Genomic DNA, 24,526 nt, shown 5'->3' with positions numbered 1-24,526 from the left:
TTGAGATACACAAAATTTTCAAAATGTGTTGGGAAGTGTTTAAAGGACACTTTTCATAATTTTGGATAAGAAGGTAGAGAATAATGGTTAGAGTGATGTCACAATTAACTTATGGTTCTAGAGGTACAAGAATTTTATTGGTCAATATAATCATGTTACACATTGTACATAATGTGAAGCAGTGTCAGGGATTCGCCCACATGATGCTGACCGCAGACTCAGAGAACTAATTGCTTATTTAGCTGGACAGACATCAAGATGGTTCACATTTAGCTATGCCATGTTTTCTGATGATTGCTGTTTCAGGACTTCAGTTGAAATGAGAACAGTATTGAAAGATTTGAAAATGTGAAAATTTATGAGGAATGTTGTGGTATGAAGTTTTATGTGGCAGACAAACTGTGTGAAATTCCTGTCATCTGAAATTGTTAGAAATCAATGCCACCAGAAAGACACTGCATAGTCAGCACTGGGAGAAATGAAAAGGTCCTTAAAGGAAAAAACACCACTGGTTGAAGTAATTAATATGATTTAGAAATAAGAATTTAGAGAAAAAGCCCCAGGACCATCACATGATTTGGTGAATAGAGTGTCCTTACTGCAAAATGTGAGAGATTTCAATAGGAAAAATTAATAATTTAAGTCAGTGGAAATAAGAGCTCATGCAATCATATCTCAATGTTATGATTGTTTTCAAAAGGGTTTTCTAAAGTTATATTACAAATGTTTACTTATTTTGGGGACTGGAAATGCACTAGTCCAACTTCAGAAAATCGATTCCTTACTTCATCATGGGGTTCCAGGGAATTAAGCTCAGAATATAAGGTTTGGTGAGAAGAAGCCATACCCACAAACCATCACAGAAAAAAACATGTGATGGTCAGAACGGTAGAGATCCAGTGAAATTCAGTTTAGATGAAGAATCATGTGAACTATGTTTTAAGTAAATATTTGCCCCTGTGGTGTCTTTCATCCCTGGTATGAGGAAGTGTGTTTAATTCTGGTCTAAACAAAACAATGTAGCACTTAGGGACAAAGATTACAATTAGAATGCTTGCACTGGAAGTCAGGATAGAGAACATTTCCATGGCTACCCTGACCTTCCCAGTGGTGCTGTGGTAGACAGGGAGGAATGTGACCCATACACTGCAGAACACAAGCATGCTGAAAGCCATGGACTTGGATTCATTAAATGTGTCAGGAAGGTTCCTGGACAAGAAAGCCATGAGGTAACTACCCAAGGCCATGACTCCCAGGTAGGCCAGAGCACAGTGGAAGGCAACAGCTGAGCCCTTGTTGCAAAGAATGATGATGTGTCCCTGTTCAGAGTGAGCATCCATGTCAATAAAGGGAGGGGATGTTCCCAGCCATATGCCAGAGAGAAGTACTTGTATCAGAGTGCAAGCTGGAATGACACACTTAGGGACCTGTGATATCTGCAACCATCTGATCTTTCTTCCTGGAGCTGTAATCTTGAAGGCCATAACTACAGTGATGGTTTTGGCCAACACAGTGGATAGAGTCACAGTGAACAGAAGTCCAAACACGTTCTGTTGCAGGATACATGTGGCTGTGTGTGGAAGACCAAGGAAGAGCAATGGACAGAGGAAACAGAGGGTCAGAGTGATGAGCAGGATGTAACTGAGAGATCTGTTATTGGCCTTGACTACCGGAGTGTCTCTGTGGTTTACAAAGACCCCAATAACAAGAGCTGTGAGAGTAGAAAATCCAAAGGACACGAATGTGAGTCCCTTCCCCAAGGGATCATCATAGGCCAGAAAGGTGACAGTTTTCTCCAGGCAGTGTGTCTTCTCTGCATTTGTATAATGAGTTTCTGGACAGTGCACACACTGATCCATACCTGGTGGACATGAAGTTCATCATGAATGCATGGTCAAGTTTCCCTTTAACCTACTACATTTTATGCTTCAAACTCATTGGATTGTTATTACAACCATGTTCCCTTTTCACTTTTGGTATAGAGATATGAGTATTCTAAAGTAAATAATCACACAAGTTAAGGTTTATACTCCTTTCCAAAAATCCCATGAAGAGTATCCTTTTCTGGAGAAAAGGGTATTTTTCACATTATACATTATAAATATATCACCGAGGAAACCATGGAGGAAGTGAAGGGAGGATAAGGAGGTAAGAACTGAAGCTGAATCCACTGGGGTGTGGTGCTGCCTGCTCTGCCTCTGACCTGCTTTGTTATGTAGTTTGAGATCACCTCCTCAGAGGTGCACCAACCCAGTGAGGCAGTGCAGCCCACAGCAACCACTAAACATGAGGATGTACAAAACTCTTTGCTATAGTCCAGCCCTTCAAAGGATTTTCAATTGTGGTTTTTCTTTTATTACATAAATCTTGATTGTGTCAAATTGACAATGAAAACACCCATAAAATCTCATACCTAGAGCCTATTTATTTTAGTTGTATATTGAAGTATTCTTATTTTTTGCTTTTTACCTCTTTTTTATTTATATTTTGTAATACAGTTGAAGCACATATTTTCAAACTAGAAAATACCAAATTATATGGCAATAACTAATTCATTTTTTTATGCCAGTTCTCAAAAATATTTCTAAATTTCCAGTAGAAGATGCGAATTCAATTTTGAAATAGACATTTTTCATTGAATTTCTTATGTAAAATGATTTTTTAGTCTGGGATGTATGACACAAATTCATTTTTATTTATAAATTTCTTTCAGTTTGAAAATGTTTTCTTCTCATGTGATCTTAGTTGGAAACTACTAAATATGTGTTCAAAGCATTCCTTATCTTTCCCCAGCCCCTTTCATTTTTGATGGAAGGAAATTCTCACAGGTGTTATAGTGAATATATGGATGTTTGAGAAAAGTTAGTAGGCCTTTTCTCTTTTAACTACTTCTGGGTTCTGTGATGAAATTAAGGGAAGAGTAGGGGAAGTAAGTTCCTTTTCTTTCTTTTTTTTTGGTTTTGTTTTTTTTTCTTTTTTTAAAATGCATTGATATATTTATTTACATTTCAAATGATTTTCCCTTTTCTGGAACCCCACTCCCCGAAAGTCCCATCAGTCCCCTTTCCTCCCTGTTTTCCGACCGAACCCTTCCCACATTCCTGTTCTGATTTTGCTCAATACTGCTTCACTGAGTCTTTCCAGAACAAGGGGCCACTCCTCCATTCTTCTTGTACCTCATTTGATGTGTGGATTATGTTTTGGGTATTCCAGTTTTCTAGGTTAATATCCACTTATTAGTGAGTGCATACAATGATTCACCTTTTGGGTCTGGGTTACCTCACTTAGTATGATGTTCTCTAGCTCCATCCATTTGCCTAAGAATTTCGTGAATTTATTGTTTCTAATGGCTGAATAGTACTCCATTGTGTAGATATACCACATTTTTTGCATCCACTCTTCTGTTGAGGGATACCTGGGTTCTTTCCAGCATCTTGCAATTATAAATAGGGCTGCTATGAACATAGTAGAGCATGTATCCTTATTACATGGTGGGGAATCATCTGGGTATATGCCCAGGAGTGGTATAGCAGGATCTTCTGGAAGTGAGGTTCCCAGTGTTCGGAGGAACCGCCAGACTGATTTCCAGAGTGGTTGTACCAATTTGAAACCCCATCAGCAGTAGAGGAGTGTTCCTCTTTCTCCACATCCTGGCCAACAACTGCTGTCTCCTGAATTTTTAATCTTAGCCATTCTGACTGGTGTAAGGTGAAATCTCAGGGTTGTTTTGATTTGCATTTCCCTAATGACTAATGAAGTTGAGCATTTTTTAAGGTGTTTCTCCGCCATCCGAAGTTCTACAGGTGAGAATTCTTTGTTTAACTCTGTACCCCATTTTTTAATATGGTTGTTTGGTTTTCTGGAGTCTAACTTCTTGAGTTCTTTATATATATTGGATATTGTTAATTTGGATACTTTCTCTGTGCCCTTTGGTCAGCCTGGCTAAGGGTTTATCTATCTTGTTGATTTTCTCAAAGAACCAGCTCCTGGACTCGTTGATTCTTCATATGGTTCTCTTTGTTTCCACTTGATTGATTTCAGCCCTGAGTTTGATGATTTCCTGTCTTATACTCCTCCTGGGTGAAATAGCTTCTTTTTGTTCCAGGGCTTTCACGTGTGTCATTAAGCTGCTGGTATATGCTCTCTCCATTTTCTTTTTGGAGGCACTCAGGGCTATGTGTTTTCCTCTTAGCACTGCTTTCATTGTGTCCCAAAGATTTGGGTATGTTGTGCCTTCATTTTCATTAAATTCCAAAAAGTCTCTGATTTCTTTCTTTATTTCTTCTTTGGCCAAGGTGTCATTGAGTAGAGTATTGTTCAGCCTCCATGTGTATGTGGGCTTTCTGTTGTTTTTGTTGCTATTGAAAACCACTCTTACACCATAGTGATCTGATAGGAGGCATGGGAGTAGTTCGATCTTCTTGTATTTGTTGAGGTCTGTCTTGTGACCAATTATATGGTCGATTTTGGAGAAGGTACCATGAGGTGATGAGAAAAAGGTATAGTCTTTTGCTTTAGGTTGAAATGTTATATAGATATCAGTCAAATCCAATTGGTCCAAAGCTTCAATTAGTTTTACTGTGTCCCTCTTTAGTTTCTGTTTTCCTGATCGGTCCATTGAGGAGAGTGGAGTGTTGAAGTCCCCCACAATTATTGTGTTAGGTGCAATGTGTGCTTTGAGCTTTAGTAAAGTTTCTTTTACCAATGAGGGTGCCTTTGCATTTGGCGCATAGATGTTCAGAATTGAAAGTTCTTCTTGGTGGATTTTTCCTTTGACCAGCAAGAAGTGTCCCTCAGTGTCTCTTTTGATGACTTTAGATTGAAAGTCAATTTTATCTGATATTAGAATGGCTACTCCGGCTCGTTTCCCGAGACCATTGGCTTGTAAAGTTGTCTTCCAGCCTTTTACTCTAAGGTAGTTTTTGTCTTTGACATTTAGGTGTGTTTCCTGTATGTAGCAAAATGTAGGGTCTTGTTTCCTTATCCAGTCTGTTAGTCTATGTCTTTTTATTGGGGAATTGAGTCCATTGATGTTAAGAGATATTAAGGAATAAAGATTATTACTTCCTGTCATTTTTGATGTTATTTTTATATTTGAGTGATTATCTTCTTTTGGGTTTGATGAAGGAAGGTTACTATCTTACTTTTTCCAGGGTGTAGTTACCCTCCTTGTATTGGAGTTTTCCTCCTATTATTCTTTGTAGAGCTGGGTTTGTGGAAAGATATTGTGTAAATTTGGTTTTGTCATGGAATGTCTTGGTTTCTCCATCTATTGTGATTGAGAGTTTTGCTGGGTATAGTAGTCTTGGCTGGCATTTGTGTCTCTTAGAGTCTGCATGAGATCTGCCCAGGATCTTCTAGCTTTCATGGTCTCTGGTGAGAAGTCTGGTGTGATTCTGATAGGTCTTCCTTTATATGTTACTTGGCCTTATTCTCTTACTGCCTTTAATATTCTTTCTTTGTTTAGTGTATTTGGGGTTTTAATTATTATGTGGCGAGAGGTATTTCTGTTCAGATCCAGTCTGTTTGGAGTTCTGCAGGCTTCTTGTATATTCATAGGCATCTCTCTCTTTAAGTTATGAAAGTTTTCTTCCATAACTTTGTTAAAGATATTTGCTGGCCCTTTCAGTTTTAAATCTTCACTCTCATCTATACCTATAATCCTTAGGTTTGGTCTTCTCATTGTATCCTGGATTTCCTGGATGTTCTGGGATACAAGCTTTTTGCATTTTGAATTTTCTTTGACTGTTGAGTCAATGGTTTCTATGGTATCTTCGGCATCTGAAATTCTCTCTTCCATCTCTTGTATTCTGTTGTTTATATTTGCATCTATGGCCCCTGATTTCTTCTCAAGGTTTTCTATCTCCAAAGTTGTCTCCCTTTGTGATTTCTTATTTGTTTCTACTTCTGTTTTTAGATCCAGGATGGTTTTGCTCAGTTCCATCATTTGTTTGTTTGTGTTTTCCTGTAATTCTTTAAGAGCTTTTTGTGTTACCTCTTTCATGACTTCTGCCTCTTGACTCAAGTTCTCCTGCATTTCTTTAAGGTTTTTTTGCCTTTCTTCTTTATTGGCTTCTATCTCTTGAGCCTTATTCTCCTGCATTTCTTTAAGTGATTTTTCTGTTTCCATTAAACGGGTTTCTAGCTTATTCATGTTCCCCTGTATTTCTTTAAGAGATTCATTTATGTCCTTTTTGTGTTCTTCTAGAAGCATCATGATCAGTGATTTTAAATCCAAATCTTGTTTCTCTGGTGGGTTGGTATAACCAGGACTTGCTGATGTTGGAGAGTTTGGTTCGGATGCTGCCATGTTGCCTAGATTTCTGTTAGTAGTGTTCCTGCATTTGCCCTTTGCCATCTAGTTCTCTGGATTTAGTTGGTCTTGTCCCTGGCTGGGGTTTGGGCCTCCTAAGGGGCTCTGGGGCTATTACTGCAACACTATATGGCTGGGTTTCCCCTGTAGCAGATTGCTGCTATGCTGTCCTCCTCTTGGGTGCCCTTGCAGGTCTAGTGTGCTTTGCCCCAGATTGTGTCTGTGGACCAGATGGAGCCCATGTGCACCCCCAGGGAACACCGATGGTGTATGCTGCCGGGACCTCCCCTGCATGCTAATCACTCAGCTGGGCAGCCAATCCCCCAACCGGGCTGGCGCACACAAGGTTAGCCTGGCCGTCCAGGCCATGGATCCAGGCAAAAGCCTGGGAGGCCAAGGTCCGATCAAAGTTCCCCTTGGGCTATGACTGTCAATTGGGTCAGCCAGGTGACCAGGATGGCGGGCGGGCGTGCTCGCGCTCCCCGAAAGCGCCGGGAGAGTCTGCTGTGCTAACAACCTCCTGGGAGAGTTGACACACAGATGGCCCACCAAGCTGCCCAGTTGGTTCAGTCAAGGGCCTGTTGGGGCCTAGACCCCCGCTTTGTTAGCCTCAGGCTATGCCTGTTAGCCGGCTCTGCCCGACAGAGCTCTCTGGCGTCCTGTAGGCAAAATGGCAGCGCGCTCACCGGCCCGGGCAAAAAAACCTCCTGGCTGGGTTGGCACCCCGATAGCCCCCTGAACAGCCCAGGGCCTGGGTGCAGGCTAACGCCCTTCGGGCTCAGACCCCCGCGGTGTTGGCCTCAGGTTATGTTTGTGTACCTCAGTCTGTCCGATCTCTCTGGAGTCCAAAACCAAGATGGAGTTGAGCCTCTCCTGACTGGCAGGAGGCTGAGTTCTGAAGTGGCTTCAGTGCAGTGAAAGGCGCCGCGTGGGCACAGGGCCTAACTGCACCCTGTGTCGCCTTTGTTCCACTGCTGATAGCCCTTCAGCTGGACCAGCCACTACTGCACCGCCGCCACTGCCGCCGCCCTATCGTAAGTTCCTTTTCATATTGAGATATTTTCGTGGCTATTAGCTTACTGTTTTGAAAAACTTTTTGAAAGATTTTTCAGGAAAACAACTACTTAATACTTAAATTCATGTTTTCTTTGTTCCTCCAGAAAAGATTTTAAGAACTAAATCTTTGTGAATAAAACTTAGAGTAGAAAAAATAAATGCTCCTAATATTATTTAATCACATATTTCTTGTCACAAATAACTTTCCGTATTTTTGTAAAGACTTCATTTCAAAAACTATTTTAGTTTCACTTTTCCTTAAAAGATACAGAAAGACTACATTTACTTCTTTTTACACTCAGTTCTGCATTTGTGTATCTTTCTTATGCTTTCTTAAACTCTCCTGTCAAATAGTTAACATTTTCTCAGTGTGACTGTTCATGCTAATGTAACACTTTTACATAAATCTGTTCTGCTCTGTTGTTAGATTATTTTTGTTGCTGTGTTATGCTAGCTTTTAATATTGTATCTTATAAACAATATTCATTAATTTATGGCAACTGATCTATAAGACAAAATTTATTTTGTATAAGGCTTATGGTTTGTCTTGAAATAGATGTTTATTATATTTCCCTGTATTCAAATTCCTTTGATCAGTAATTTCTTTAACTTTTGAGTGTTCAACATATATGTAGCTGTATTTTTAATCAATACAATCTGATACTGTGATGTAGGTCAAAATCTTTATTCTATTCCATCCTTCCAAATGTACATATCTCTAAAGTGTCTGAACTTCAATCTGTAATAAAGGAAGCATTTTGGGGAGACAGTTGAAGTGGTCCTTCCACAACCACATTAAACTCGTAAGTGAAATTTATATGTCTTCAATCTGCATACAGGAACTATAACCGAATTAACAGGCAATTAGGTAGTCTATATGTAGCAGAGAAATACCTTATATAAAATATTTTACAGTCAAATAATGGAAATTAATAGATGAGGAAATATAATTATCCAGAAATCTGCACCAGACTTCTATTTTCCCACTACCTCTCTACCCAGCTTCATCAAGCCTGTTGATCCAGAACCAAAACATTTAGATTTCTTTCCTTTTCTAATCGTCCCTGTCCAAAGAACTTTGTCAGGTATGGCTCTGAGGAGATCGTCCCTGCCAGATATAAAATTTTCTGCCAAGTCTCTTGCCATCTTTTTAAGAAATGCTATTCCAGAACCATATAGCCCAAAAATATACACCAGGGGCCTGTCACACTAAGATCACGGTGGTTAGCCATCATCCCGATATATATCATAAGAGGAACATGCAGTGACTAAAACATCTAGATGGCTAAAGGCATGAAATGAACTCAAACAACAAAATTCAAGAATATTATGACACCAACAGGGCAAAATTACTCTACAACAGCAAGCCCTGCATATTTTAACACAACTGAACCACAGTGCCCTTAAATCCATTCTTATGAAAATGATAGAGGCCGTTAAAGAGGAAAGGAATAAAACGCTTAAAAAAGAACAGGAAAACACAATGAGATAAATATAGGGCTTTACAGAGGAAATAAATAAATCTCTTAAAGTAATAGCAGAAACTACAGTTAACCAGGGAAGTAAGTAAAGCTGTTCAGGAAATGAAAGTGGAAATAGAAGCCAGAATGAAAATACAAACTGAGGGTAAACGGCTGATGGAAACCCTAAAGAAGCTTACAGAACAACAAATGCAAGGATCACCAATAAGATGAAAGGATGTAGGAGAGAATCTCAGGCATACAAAAATAGAAACTGGTACATCAGTAAAAGAAAATGTTAACACTAAAATATCCCTGAAACAAAACACCCAAGAAATCTGGAATACAAAGAAAACAAGTAACCTTAGAATGACAGGAATAGTAGAAGGTAAAGAGTCCCAGATCCCAGGGTGAGAAAGTATTTTCTTTTTTTTTTTCAACAAAATTATATAAGAAAAAATCACAATGTAAAGAAAGAAACACCTATAAACATAAAAGATGCTTGTGAAACACAAGCAGAGTGTACCAGAAAAGTCCTCTCTCAACAAAATAATGAAAATGCACAATGTAGAGAACTAAGAAAGACTAAGCACTGAGGGAAAAGACCAGGTATCATTCCATGGCAGACCTGTTAGAATTGTGCCTTTTCAATAGATTCTCTAAAAACTGAAGGGCCTGGACAGATATCTTAAAACCTATGAAAAAAATCACACATGCCAACCTAGAGTCCTATACCCAGAAAAACTGTCAATCACAACAGATGGAGTAAACAACCATAATTCAAGACAAGTCTGGATTTAAACAATGTCTATCCAAAAATCCATTCCTACAACAAAATGCTAGACGGAAAACTCCAACAGAAAGATGATAGCTAATTTGTAGGAAACACAAGAAATAGGTAATTCCATACAAGGAAAATCAATTTAAACACACACAAACCCATATACACACAACACCAACATCAAATAATAGGGATAAACAAACACTGACCATTAATATTTATCACCATCTATGGATTCAATTTCTCAATAAATGACACAGACTAACAGAACAAGTACAAAACCAGGAACTATCTGTACTGGCTGGTTTTGTGTGTCAACCTGACACAGGTTGGACTTACCACAGAGACAGGTGCTTCATTTGAGAAAATGGCTCCATGAGATACAGCTGTGGGACATTTTCTCAATTAGTGATTACAAGGAAGGGACCCTTGTCAGTGTTGCCATCCCTGGGCTGGTAGTCTTGCTTTCCATAAGAAAGCAGGCCGAGAAAGCCAGGGATGCTAGCCCAAAAGTAACATCCCTCCATGACCTCTGCATCAGCTCCTGCTTCCTGACCTGCGTGAGTTCCAGTCCTGACATCCTTTAGTGAAGAACAGCAATGTGGAAGTGTAAGCTGAATAAACCCTTTCCTCCCCAACTTCCTTCGTGGTCATGATGTTTGTGCAGGAATAGAAACCCTGACTGAGATGCTTTCATTTTTGCTGTATAAAACAAACATCTCAGCAATACCAATAGACATATTTGTGAGAGCTCTAGAAAAAAGAAATACCAGGAAGAGGAGGCAAGAACAGGAAATAATCAAATCAGTGCTGAAATCAATCAGAGCAAAAGGAATAAAATTAATCAATGAAGACAAGGACTATTTCATCGAGAAAATCAATAAGATAGACAAAACCTCACCATATTAACTACATAGCAATCATATCAAAATAAATAAAACCCACACTTGAGAATTCTTTGTTTCGCTCTGTACCCCATTGTTAGTAGGTTTCTTTTGTTCTCTGGAATCTAACTTCTTAAATTCTTGGTGTATATTGGATATTAGCCCTCTACCGAATATCCAGTTGGTAAAGATCTTTTCTCAATTTGTTGGTTGCCATTGTGTTTGTTCTATTGACAGTGTCCTTTGTCTTACAGAAACTTTGTGGTTTTGTGAGGTCCCATTTGTCAATTCTTTATCTGAGAGCATAAGTCATTGGTGCTCTGTTCAGGATATTTTCCCCTGTGCCTATGTGTTCGAGGCTCTTCCCCACTTACTCTTCTATTAGTTTCAGTGTATCTGGTTTTATGTGGAGGTCCTTGATCCAATTGAACTTGAGCTTTGTACGAGGAGATAATAATGGAACAATTTGCATTCTTCTGCATGCTGACCACCAGTTAAACCATAACCATTTGATGAAATGGCTATCTTTTTCTCACTGGATGGTTTTAGCTACTTTGTCAAACATCAAGTGACCATAGGTGTGTTGTTTCATTTCTGGGTCTTCAATTCCATTGCACTGATCTACCAGCCTGTCACTGTACCAGTTAACCATTCACTTTTTAAACACTATTGCTCTGTAGTACAGTTTGAGGTCCAGGATGCTGGATTCCCACAGAAGTTCTTTTATTTTTGAGAATAGTTTTTACTATCTGGGGATTTTTGTTATGCCAGATGAATTTGAGAATTGCTCTTTCTAACTCTGAAAGATTGAGTTGGAATTTGGATGGGGATGGTATTTAATCTGTATATTGCTTTTGGCAAGATGGTCATTTTTACTATATTAATCCTGTCAACCCACAAGCATGGGAGATCTTTCCATCTTCTGAGGTGTTCTTCAATTTCTTTCTTCAGTGACTTGAAGTTCTTATCATACAGATCTTTGACTTGCTTGGTTAGAGTCACACCAAGATACTTTATATTGTTGGTGATTACTGTGAAGGATGTTATTTTTGTAATTTCTTTCTCTTGCTGAGAAGCACCTAAAAAATGTTCAATATCCTAGGTCATCAGGGAAATGCAAATCAAAAAAACCCTGAATTTCCACCTCACCCCAGTCAGAATGGCTAAGATCAAAAACTCAAGTGACAGCAGGTGCTGGCAAGGACGTGGAGAAAGAGGAACACCCCTCCCCTCCACTGCTGGTGGGACTGCAAGCTAGTACAACCACTCTGAAGTCAGTTTGGTGTTTCCTCAGAAAACTGGACATAGTATTACCTGATGACCTAGCTCTACCACTGCTGGGCATATACCCAGATGATTCTCTAACATGTAATAAGGACTCATGCTACACTATGTTCATAACAGCCAGAAGCTGGGAAGAACCTATATGTTCCTCAACACTGGAATGGATACAGAAAATGTGGTACATTTACACAATGGAATACACTATTCAGCTATTAAAAACAATGAATTTATTAATTTTCAAATTCTTAGGGAAATGAGTGCAAGTAGAAGATATCATCCCAAGTGAGGTTGCCCAATCACAAAAGAACACACATGGTATGTGCTCACTGATAAGTGGATATTAGCCTAGAAGCTCAGAATACCTAAAATAAATTCTGAAACCAAACAAAGCTTAAGAAGAAGGAACACCAAAGTATGAAAACTTGGTCCTTCTTAGAAGAGGGCACAAAATGCCCATGGGAAGAGATAAAGAGACCAAGTGTGAGCAGAGCCTGAATGAAAGACCATCCATAGACTGCACCACAGAAAGATCAATCCCATATACATTCACCAAATCCAATCACTATTGTGGATGCCAACAAACACTTACTGACAGTAGCCCGAAATAGCTGTCTCTTGAGAGGCTCTGCCAGTAGCAGACAAATGCAGAGGTGGATGATCTCAGAAAACCACTGAACTGATCATAAGGTCCCCAATGGAGGACCTAGATAAAGGACCCAAGGAGCTGAAGGAACTTGTAGTCCCATAGGAGAAACAGCAATATGAACCAACCAGAACCCCCCAGAGCTCCCAGGGACTAAACCACCAACCAAAGAGTACACATGGAGGAACCCATGGTTCCCGCTTCGTATGTAGCAGAGGATGGCCTTGTTGGACATCAAAGGGAGAAGAGTCCCTTGGTCCTGAGAAGATTCTATGCCTCAGTATAGGATAATGCCAGGACAAGAAAGCATGAGTGTGTAGGTTGGCGAGCAGGGGGAGGGGCGAAGGAATAGGGAGTTTTCAGAGGGGAAATGAGGAAAGGGGATAACATTTGAAATGTAAGGAAAGAAAACATCTAATCAAACATAAATAAATATATATAAATAAATAAAATCAGAAATGAAAAGGGAGGCAAAAAAACAGACAAGAAAAAAGTGTTAGCTTACTGCAAAGCTTATACTCCACAAAACTGGAAAAGTTTAATGAACTGGCTGAATTTCTAAACAAATTCCACACTTACTAAAGTTAAATCAAGATCAGGTATCCTATATAAATATCTCTAAAACCCTAAAAAAAAAGAGAAGCAGTCATGAAATGTCTCTTGATTAAAAATACCCTAGAAAATTGGAATACCCAAAACATAATCCACACATCAAATGATATGCAAGAAGAATGTAGGAGTGGCCCCTAGTTCTGGAAAAACTCAGTGTAGCAGTATAGAGCAAAACCAGAACAGGGAAATGGGATGGGGTGGGTGGGAGAACAGGGGAAGGGAATAGGGCTTATGGGACTTTTGGGTCGTGGGGGACCAGAAAAGGGGAAATCATTTGAAATGTAAATAAAAAATATATCAAATAAAAACCACCCAGGGACAGGTGGTTTTATTTCAGAATTCTCCCAGACTTTTAAAGGAGAGCTAAAACCAATGCTTCACGGATTACTCCACCAAACAGAAGCAGGAGCACTGCCAAACTCATTTTATGAGTCCACCGTCAAACTGATACACAAATTTCACAGATTCAACAAAGAAAGGTAATTTTGGACCTATTTCACTTATGCATATTGATGCAGAAATACTAGAAAATATCTATAAAAATCAAAACTCGCAAACCAATTGCAAGAACACATCAAAAATGTCATACACCATAACTCAGTAGGATTCATCCCTGAGATCCAAAGATGGTTCAATACATGAAAATCCTTCTGCCTGGTGCACCATATTAAAAAAACTGAAGAAAACAAACATAATTATCATCTCATTAAATGCTGAAGGAAACATTATGAAAATGTGATACCAATTCATTCACAAAAAGGAACCGCCTAGCTTGACAGAGCACTGGGAATCCCAACAAGCAGAAGAAAGAGTCAGATGCAGATATTTGCACCCAACCAATAGACAGAAGCAGCTGACCCCTTTTGTTGAACTAGTGAAAGTTGAAAGAAGCTGAGGAGAAGAGCGATCCTGTAGGAGGACCAGCAGTTTCAATTAATCTGGACTTATGTGATCCTTCGCTCACTGGACCACCAAACAGGCAGCTTATACCAGCTCCCAATACACATACAGTAGAGGACTGATGGATCAGTGTTCCGAGATGATGCACCTAACTATCAAGAGACTGGAGACCTCAGGGAGTTTAGAGGTCAGGCAGGGTGGGGGTCTGGACCTCCATGTGGAGACAGAGGGTGTTAAGGAAGTATGAGATGTTGAACAGTTGGTGAGTACATGGGGGTGAATAAAATATGGAGTGTAAAAAATTAATTAAAATAAAGAAAATGTGACATCAATTCATTTTTAAAGTATTTGAAAACTCAGGGATATATGTCAAACATCTAAATTTTACACAACCAACAAACTGAAAGCCAGTAGCTAATATCAAATTAAATGGACAGAGACTTAGCTAATTCCACTAAGATCAGGGACAAGACAATGTTGCCCACTCTCACTAATCTATTCAATACACAGGTTGAAGTTGTACCTGGAACAGTCAGAGAACTAAAACAGATCAAGTGTATACAAATTGGAAAGAAAGAAGTCAAAGTATTGCTTTTGACAGATAATATGATAATATACATAAATAATTCCAAAAATTCTACCAGAGAACACCTACAACTGATGAACATTCAGGGAGTAGGGGGCCAGAAAAGGGGAAATCATTCGAAATGTAAATAAAAAATATATCGAATAAAATAAAAAAATTAACAAAAAATAAAAAAAGAAATAATAATAAAAGAAATATTAAAAATCACAAAAAAAGTGGCTGAATACAAAATTAACATTAAAAAATGCCATATTCCTTCTTTACACAAACGATAAATGAGCTGAGAAAGAAATTAGGGAACCAGATTACTTTACAATATTTACAAATAATATAAATATCTTCATTTAATTCTAGCCATGCAACTGAAAACCTATAAGAAATTATCTTGAAATCACTGAAGACAACATTGAGAAAGATATCAGAATATTGAAAGATCTCTCATGCCCTTGAAATCGAAATTAACATAATGTAAACGATTACCAAACCAAAAGTAATCTACATATTCAATCCGATTCCCATCAAAATTACAATTCTTTACAGACCTTGAAATAGTAATCTTAACTTTATGTGGAAAAACAAAATCCCAGAATCACTAAGGGAATCCTGAACTATAATAGAACTTTTGGAGGTTCTATTATAACCCCATCCTTGACCTTAAGTAATAGTAATAAAATCTGCATGATACTAGTCTAGGAACAAACAGATTGATTAATGGTACCAATCCTCAAAGCCACATGCCTACAGACACTTAAATTTCTGACAAAAACCCAAAATCATACAATGGGGAAAAAAGAAAGCATCTAAATAATAGTGGTGAGCTAATGGGATGTCTGATGTAAAGGAATGAAAATAGATGTATATCTATCACCCTGCACAAAACTTCAAGTGAAGTGGATCAAAGACGTTAGCATAAAGACTCCAGAGAACCAGGTAATGCTATTAAAAATTGAATACAGAGCTAATAAAAGACTTTCCAAATAAGGAATCTCAAGTGGCTTAGAAGCTCCTAGTGAATTGTTCAACATTCTTAGTCATCAGGGAAATGTAAATCAAAATGACCCTCAGATTCTACCACACACCCTTTAGAATAACTAAAATCAAACTCTCAGGTGACAGCAAATGCTGGGAAGGATGTGGAGAAAGAGGCAAACTCTTCTATTGCTGGTGGGAATGGAAGATGGTACAACCACTCTTGAAATCAGTCTGATAGTTTCTCAGAAAATTGTAAATAGTACTACCTGAGGATCCAGTTACACCACTCCTGGGCATATATCCAAAAGATGCTCCAATATGATCATATCAGCCTTTTTTTATAATAACCAGAACTTGAAACAACCCAGATGTCCATCAATGAAAGAATGGATATGATAGTTATCATACAAATACACAATGGAGTGCTATTTAGCTATTAGAAATGGCAACTTTGAGTTTTGCATTCAAATGGATGGAAGTAGAAAATACCATCCCGATACTGAGGATGTCGAGCAGCAAAAGAACATGAAACATATGTACTACTCTCTCATAGTGATGTGGCTATTAGGCAAAAGGCTTGTAATACCCACCATACAATGGACAAACTATGAAGATCAAGCTGAAAGAAGACCAAATTGTGGATCCTTCAGTCCTACTTAGAAGATGGAAGAATATAATAATGGGAGCTAGAGGGAGAAAATTGGTTTACAGAGCAGAGGATGAGGGGAAAAGAGGGGCAGGATACAATTCACAGACTAAATGAAGCTCAAGAAGAAGTAGGAACAAAGTATGGATACTATAGTCCTTCTTAGAAGGGGGAACTAAATACCTACAGGAGGAGATACAGAGACAAAGTGTAGATCAGAGACTGAGGGAGAGATAATCCAGAGACTGCCCCACCTAGGGATCCATCTCATATACAGTTACAAAACCTGGACACTATTGTGGATGCCAACACGTGCTTGTTGATAGGAGCCTGATATAGCTGTCACCTGGGAGGCTCTGCCAGTGATTGACAAATATAGAGGTGGATGCTCTCAGCCAACCATTGAACTGAGCAAAATGAACGAGCTAGAGAAGAGACCCAAGGAGCTGAAGGGGTTGCAGCGCCATAGGAAGAACAACAATATGAACCACCCAGCTCCCTCAGAGCTCCCAGGGACTAAACCATCAACCATAGAGTACACATGGAGGGACCCATGGCTCCAGATACATATGAAGCAGAGGATGGCCTTGTTGGACATCAAAGGGAGGAGAGGCCCTTGGTCCTGAGAAAGCTAGATGCCCCAGTATAGGGGAACCCCAAGACAGGGAAGTGAGAGTCCGTGGAATGGTGAGCAGGGGGAGGGGGGATGAGTTAGGGGATTTTCGGGGGGAAATCAGGAATGGGGACGACATTTGAAATGTAAATAAAGAATATAACTAATAAAAATAAAAGTGCTTGCTCAGAGGAGCCAGATACAGGTGTCTACTGACAGAGCCTGAGAAATACAGATGGGGATGCTCATAGCCAACCGCTAGACTGAGCACAAGAATCCCAATGGAGGAGTTAGACGAAGGCCTGCAGGAGCTGAAGGTGTTGCAACTCCATAGGAAGAACAGTATCAACCAACCAGAACACATGTAGAGAACCATGGGTACAGCTGCATATGCACCAGAAGATTATCTTATCTGGCATCAGTGGGAGGGGAGCCCTTTAGTCCTGTGTAGGGTAAATGACCCAGTGGTGGAGAATGCTAGGGCTCTGAGGTATGAAGGTGTTGTGGGGGTGGCATCATCATAGAAGCAGGAGGGATAAGATTGGGGGTTTGCTGAGGGCAAAACAGGAAGGGAAATAATATTTGAAATGTAAACAAATAAAACAAACAATAAAAAATTTTAAAGAAAGAGCATAGACTTAAAGATTTAGTTGCGAATCTGAAGTAATGTAATTGCCACGTAGTTCTCTTGTCTAATTTTTTTCATGACTTAGTTTTGTCAGTGCGCTGTAGGGAGGATGTAAAACCCTATGAGAGACTTGTCCTTCACCTGTCTCATTGGAAATCTCATTGTCTGGGCAAGGACTGCAGTCAAAGCAACAACTAGGCCTTCCCTCCAGGACAACTTTCCTGAATCCAGGGCTGCAGCTCTCACTGCAGACAGACCGAGGAGTCTGAAAAATATTTAATACAAGAAACAAAATGCTTAGCTCCTAATCAGTGCCCAAGTACATATTTTATAATAGAAGGTGTATTAATTAAAATTTATATTTAAAATTGTACAAACTTGCTGTTTTACCCCACTTGGCTATTGAATGAAAAGTGGAAATGAAGTTTGGCCAGCAACAGCCATCGCTTTCCTCCTCCTGAATGTGGACAGAATCTGCCCAGTTTCCTCAAATCACTGCTGTCCTGATTCCCTGCCATGATGAACTTCACCCTCCAACTGTGATGTTCTGAAGAGAATCCTACTTTCCTCGCATTGGTTTTGTTGCCTCCATTTTTCCAAGATGAGACTTAAATATAAAAGAACATCCTCTCAGTTTGTTGTGTCTCTGCCAAAGTCTTAAAAGCAAAGGCCACCTGAAAACTGACTGTGACTGCCTTTCTAGTTGTCTTAGTTGTGGTTTCTATTGTGATCAAACAGCGTTCCAATAGTAAACTGAGGACAGACATGTTTCTCATCAATGGAAATAAGGACTAGAGTTAAAGCAGAAAACTGGAAAATTAATAGAAATGGAGAACGTGCAGTATTTCTGTTTACTATCCTGCTAATCATGGGTTTCTCACCCATGATTCTTAAACAACTAAGGACCACCTGTCACCACTCCATTTTATGTATCATTGTGAGATTACTTTTTCACTAATTGTTTTATTCAATTTCCATATAAGATGCTGCCCCTCCCTGTCCACAAACTAACTGTCCTCCCCCTCCCCAACTCTGCTGAGAGGGTGTGGGCCCCCTGGATTTACTGCCACTCTGCCACATCATGTCTCTACAGGATTAGCTTCATACTCTCCCACTCTGGCCAAGGAAGGTAGCTAAGTTGTGGAGTGAGTCCCACAGATAGCTTAAGGGCAGCCTCCACTTCAGCTTTTTGGAACCAACATGGAGTTTGAGCTGCACATCTACTACATATTTTGAGGGTGTTGAGACTATGTCTATCTCATGTATGGCCTTTGATTGGTGGATTATTTTGTCAGAGCCTCCAAGGTTTGAGGTTACTAGACTCTTGGTCTTCCTGTGCAGTTCCTAAACTATTCTGGGCCTCAATGGTTTCATGATCCGTCCAGGAAATTGTCTTCTCTGCCAATGGGTTCAAAGCTATTTCCCTCTTTCTCTTCTATTAGACTTTGTGTATCTTGGTACTTTGCTAAGGTTTTTGATGCACTTGGTCTTGGGTGTCTTCAGAGTGATAAATATTGGTCTCTTTGCCTTGTACAGGCATATATTCAGTAGGAGAGACATCATTTGTTGAAGATGCTTTCTTTATTTTTCATTGTAAGATTCGGCTTCTGTCAAAAATCAAGTGTCCGTAATGTACTACAGAGAACTGATTTCATTCCACCGATCAACTACTTTCATTTTATAGGAAATCATAAAGGTTTTATACCATTGCTCAGTATTACATTTTGAGAGCAAGGGTGGTGATTTCTCCAGAAGTTCTTTTATTGTTCAGGTTCATTTTAGCTATCCTTGGTTTTTGTTTTTCCATATGAAGTTGAGAATTGCTCTTTGAAGGTCTGTAAATAATTGTGTGAGAATTTTCATAGGAATTACACTGTATCTGTAGATTCCTTTATTAAATTTGCAAAATTTAGGTATCACTCTAAATTTCCAATGTTCACTAGGTTAATCAAATTCATCCATGAGGATGAAAGAGGTTTCCATCTTCTCACATCTTCTTCAATTTATTTCTTCAAGGACTTGAATATGTTTTCATACATGTCTTTGATTTCCTTAGTTAGAGTTACACCAAAATAGTTTACATTATTTGTGGTTATTATTGGTAAGGGTGTTTTTTCAATAATTTCTTTCTAATCCCATTTTTTAATAAATTAGGGAAATATCTCCCATATTAATGGTCCCTCATACTACCATGTTTTATGATAATACTTGACAGGTTTTCCTTGATGAAACAAGTTCAGAAATACTATCTATACTAAGATTCCTCTTCTCAGGGAAGTTCAATTTACGTTATTTTGAAAAAACTTTACCTTGGACGCTAGAAGTTAATGTAAACAGCCTGATATCTCTTTTGTTACAATGATGTCAGAAAGTAGTAATTGATAACCTTTCTTTAAAGGTCAAAATGATTAGATAATTTAAAAATATTTAAAACACTTCCACAAGAATGAGCGATCAGTAAAACTCTTAATAATAATAGTTATGAGTGTATTGATGGGGTAATTATTAACAACCAAGATTTACTACGTCAAGAAGCATATAAGATTTACTTAGAATCACACCTCTGTAAATCCTATGGGCCAGTTAATCATGTATTCAGATATCATCAGTTGTTCCCCCTTGGAAGCACTAGGAACAAATGTACCCACTTTCACCAATAGTGAAAGACCTGATGGAAAGTTCCAAACGTTGTTAATATCATACTCTGGATCAGCCATCCTTTTCCAGTCCAGAACCACAGGGTCACCAACAGAGTTTTTGAATTGAATATTCTTCAGAAAAGGGTGAAGCTAAAAGATATGAGAAATCTTATGATGAAGTTGAAGTTATGGATTTATAATTTAAATATGAATAAGGAGTTATTTCCTGACAATAATGTATGATGTTAACACTGTTTTAATTAATTATCTATGGGATTGAACACAACAAAAGAAAGCTTAGGAGAAAATAAATATAATTTTTGTCTAAAATGTCAGTTTGCATAGAATATGCCAGGCCAAGAAGAAGCAAATGATCAAAGATAATACAACAAACAAGTCACAACTTTTTATCCCTTTTCAAAAAATTGAAACTACTTCATTTCTATCACTATTATCTAATAGAATAAAATATAATTCCAAGAATCTATAAAATGCTACAAAAGACCCTATTACTTTGCTATGGTTTAAAGAAACTATCTTATTACTATTCCAAGTACTACCAAATGTTCAACGACTATGGAGTGAACGGATCTCAACATCTTTGAAAAACTAGGTATATCCTTATATTCCCTGACATTTTCACAGCCTCAATGTTTAAGATGAGGGTATTTGAGTTTGGTGGATAATCAGGAGTGGGCTGATTTAGAGTACATACTTATTCTAATGGCATACAGGAGTTTTGTATATATTTTGTGTAAAATGAACTTGAAAACCTGGATTTTTTTTCTTTTTTCTTTTTTCTTTTTGTTCTGGTTTATTGGCAAGAATGAGAACATGCATTCAAACAATCAAATGTTTTATAAACTTAGCAACATAGAATACAATGGCAGTTTTCAAACTAGAAAGCATAGCCTAACATGAATTGGTAGCCATGATTTACATGTATGTAGCCATGATTTACATGTATGTTGACTTCTCTGAAACCCAGAGGTACACAGTTTTCCTGTATGCTTCACTGACTTAAAGAGTGCTCATTGTGCCTATGAATAAAAAGTCACACAAAATTTCCCTAGATCCAATGACCTCATTGCCCAAAGTCACCTGACACATGCTTCTCAAGACAGCTTAACCAGGGTAACTCCAGGAGACCCAGCAGCTTGGAACTTGGATTTGGATTGCAGATGCAGTCACATTGACAACTATGACTACCCATCACAACTAACTGTATGTCATGCTGTGAAACAACAAATTATTCTTATTTATCTAAAGTGGGGTATCCACTAAACAACATTTTCATTGTCTTTACCCTCTAATCACCTTTTCTTGGCAATTTCCATTCTACTTTCTAAGTCTACTCTAGAATTTGGATCTACATTTCCTTTTTTATAGTTTTTGTATGCTTTTCAATGTAATTATTCAGTTCCATCCTGATTGTAGTTCCTTTTTTTAGACTAATCCATCTCACCACCCAACCCCCATCAACTTCTCTGAGATGGTGGAGCATCCCCTGGGTATTCCCAACTCTACGACATGAAGATTCTTCAGGGATCAGCACATTAATGAAAATCTTGGTTTTTCTACTGAGACATTAGCAAGACAAATATCTCTGCTATTTCTTTTTTTGTTTGCTTAGGTGTTTTTGGTTCTTTTTCAAGACAGGGTTTCTCTGTGTAGTCCTAGCTGTCCTGGAACTCACTCTGTAGACCAGGCTGTCCTCGAACTCAGAAATCTGCCTATTTCTGCCTCCCAAGTGCTGGGATTAGAGGCATGTGCCACCATGCCCAGCTATCTCTGCTATTTCTACAAAAAGAAGAATTAGTCTGTTGAACAGAATCTTCTACAGGCCACTCATCATATACATAGACATTGAACTATATTGATATCTAAGCACTGAAATATGCACTATGTCTTATAGGTTATTGAATGGAAAAATAATATAGCATTACTAGTTTGAGAGCTTTTAAAGCATCTGTGTCATGTTGGTGAATTTAAAATACAAAGAAAGGCACATTACCTGCCAGGGGGATAACAGAGTCCTATCAATATTTGCCAGTGGTTGAACTTGTATTTGATTCAGATTCTTCTCATGGAGACTGTGGGCCACTGCATACACAGCATTGTACACATTGTAACTCTCTTCAGTCATGACCATTTCAAAAAGACTCCTTGGCAACAATCCCAAAGAGGCATTGGGCAGGCAGTTTTCAATGATTTTAGGTGCAGAAGGCAATCTTGAGCAATTGAAAAAATTCATCCACAAGATAAGAAGAAAAGTATCTTCTGGGTACTTAACAGGATTGGCTTCCTGCATAAATTTTGTGAAACCAACAATCTCCCCATGATGGGGTGAAAAAGTGAAAGCCCCATGGAATAAATGTAACACTGTATATGGATGAAAACTTGGGCTAATCCATTTTTTATTCATAACCCAGATTTTATTCATTGTGTACTTTCTATAGGTATTTACTATTATAGTTAATAGGAAATTAATGGGTCCATAAAATACAATCACATCTGCTGATGACTCTAGTGTACGCATCTGAACATATGTTAGCGAACGAAATGCTGATTCTCCCACAAGCAATACTGTTTCCACAAAAGCTATGCAGGCTTTGTTCTTTTCCATCTCCATTCTAAAATCTGATGCAAACTGAGAACCTTTGTGGTCATCTGTGATGAGCAGTCCCACCCAGGTCCAGCTGAAATGAAGCATCAAAGAGGCAATACCACAGAACAGAGCTGTGTCTTTGGGGGCTACCTGGTACAGAGATGTAAACTGATTTGTGTCAATCTTTGCTTGATCAAAAGGCCCAATAGTAAGCTGAAAGGAATACAGTATTTTAAAAGGTAGAACAATAAATGCCATGCAAATAGTCTTAGTCTTAAAAACCCGATTTAAGTTATAAAGTTGATACTCTGCTCAATAGTTCTTAATGTCACATCTCATCTCCTGAGTGTTTCCAGAAAAATTATTGAAAAGTATTAAGGTTTTAAATTCACTTCTGTACTGTTCACCCTCCTTACTCTACATCAAAGTAAAAAATAACAGACTGTGTCCGTATTTGTCTTTGTATTTGCTCTTTAATGCCAGTTAATCAAAATCTCTCCTTTTCATTTTGCAAACAGCTAATTCTGAGAAAAGAAAACTGGCTTCCCACCACTCACATCATGTGCACACACCTGAGGAAATTTGTAAAGACCCAACAATGTCCCAATGATTTCAGATGATTTCCATGATATTCCAGTAAGTGTAACAGCCGATTTCCACTTTTTTCTACAATTGTAATTAGGGATAAATGTGCTCAAATCTGTGAGCCAATAGAATACACTCTTCAGAATGTTCCTTTCAGCATCTGGGAGATTATATATCTCAAGTCCCAGAGACGTGTTTGGTAAAACATGAGGGTTCAAGTTGATTTCATTGATGGCAAATAACATTGCCAAAACAAGTTGGTAGTTTTGTATCCTGCATAGAAGTATCACAGCATTCATATTGGGAACTCATAACTATTATACCTATAACTTTAGAGCAATGGCTTTTATATTCTGAAAGCTTGTGTTTGCTTAGAACACACAGTCCTTCAACAAATTCTTCATTTCAAATAATATACATTAGAGCAAAACTTGTTAATTATATATCCAAGAGAGTTTGCTTTCTCTGACTTTGAGATGTGGAAATATAACATAATTCCATCATAGAATGAAATATATTTCTTCACAAATTATCCACTCTTCTTATCTTCCAGTATGCCAAACTATGTAAAATAGTTTATTTTTCATGAAGCCACCAGATTCATGTGATACACTATTATGAAAGAGCTCACTTTCTGATTTCAGTCTATCTGTGGCAAGATTTGGTTTTTGAAAAAACTGTTCATTTTTGGTTTACCCTGGATAATAGATGGATGCAACCTTCTCTGTGTGGGCCAGAGATTAAATACCTTTTGCAAGATGGAATCACTAGAAAGGGAATCATATTGTGTAAAACCTCAGAGCCACTAGGTACCTCATTTGCAAGGAAAACTATGTTTTGTGGTATGTGATCACATGTCCTATGTCCTTATGTGGAAAATATGGCAAATACCCAATTCAGGAATATAGTAGGGAGATAGGAAATGCTTACAATCTCTGGTGGGTGTCTGGGTACCAGGGTGCCAGGGTCTCAGACATACTCAAGCTTACTAGGTTTCTGGCTTTGTCTACTATCCCAGACTCATCTCCTAAAGAAAACTCGGAGCTGGGTGGTGGTGGTGCATGCCTGTAATCCCAGCACTCTGGGAGGCAGAGGCAGGCGGATTTCTGAGTTCGAGGCCAGCCTGGTCTACAGGGTGAGTTCCAGGACAGCCAGGGAACTCTGTCTCACAAAACAGAGAAACACAGTCTCAACAAAAAACCAAATCCAAAAAACCAAAAAAAAAAAAAAGAAAAGAAAAGAAAAGAAAAGAAGAAAGAAAGAAAGAAAGAAAGAAAGAAAGAAAGAAAGAAAGAAAGAAAGAAAGAAAGAAAGAA

General features: G+C 38.4%; 1 protein-coding gene and 1 pseudogene across 1 annotated transcript; both read right to left on the bottom strand.

The window, feature by feature from the left end:
- The window catches only part of LOC127670613 (leucine-rich repeat-containing protein 58-like), a 78,148-nt pseudogene that overhangs the window by 19,208 nt on the left and 34,414 nt on the right, over positions 1-24,526 (bottom strand).
- Positions 963-23,494, bottom strand: LOC127670819 (vomeronasal type-2 receptor 116-like; the record flags this gene model as incomplete). The annotated part of the gene is made up of 5 exons (XM_052165355.1): positions 23,198-23,494; positions 22,032-22,838; positions 19,940-20,167; positions 17,520-17,643; positions 963-1,861 (listed from the first exon to the last, which is right to left on the bottom strand). Coding segments are annotated over exons 1-5 (2,316 nt in total), but the record flags the coding sequence as incomplete, so codon positions are not given.

This window comes from Apodemus sylvaticus, chromosome 20, assembly GCF_947179515.1.
Source record: "Apodemus sylvaticus chromosome 20, mApoSyl1.1, whole genome shotgun sequence".
NCBI lineage: Eukaryota > Metazoa > Chordata > Mammalia > Rodentia > Muridae > Apodemus > Apodemus sylvaticus.
The sequence above is the reverse complement of the archived record's forward strand: the minus strand, read 5'-3'. Positions and strand labels throughout refer to the sequence as shown.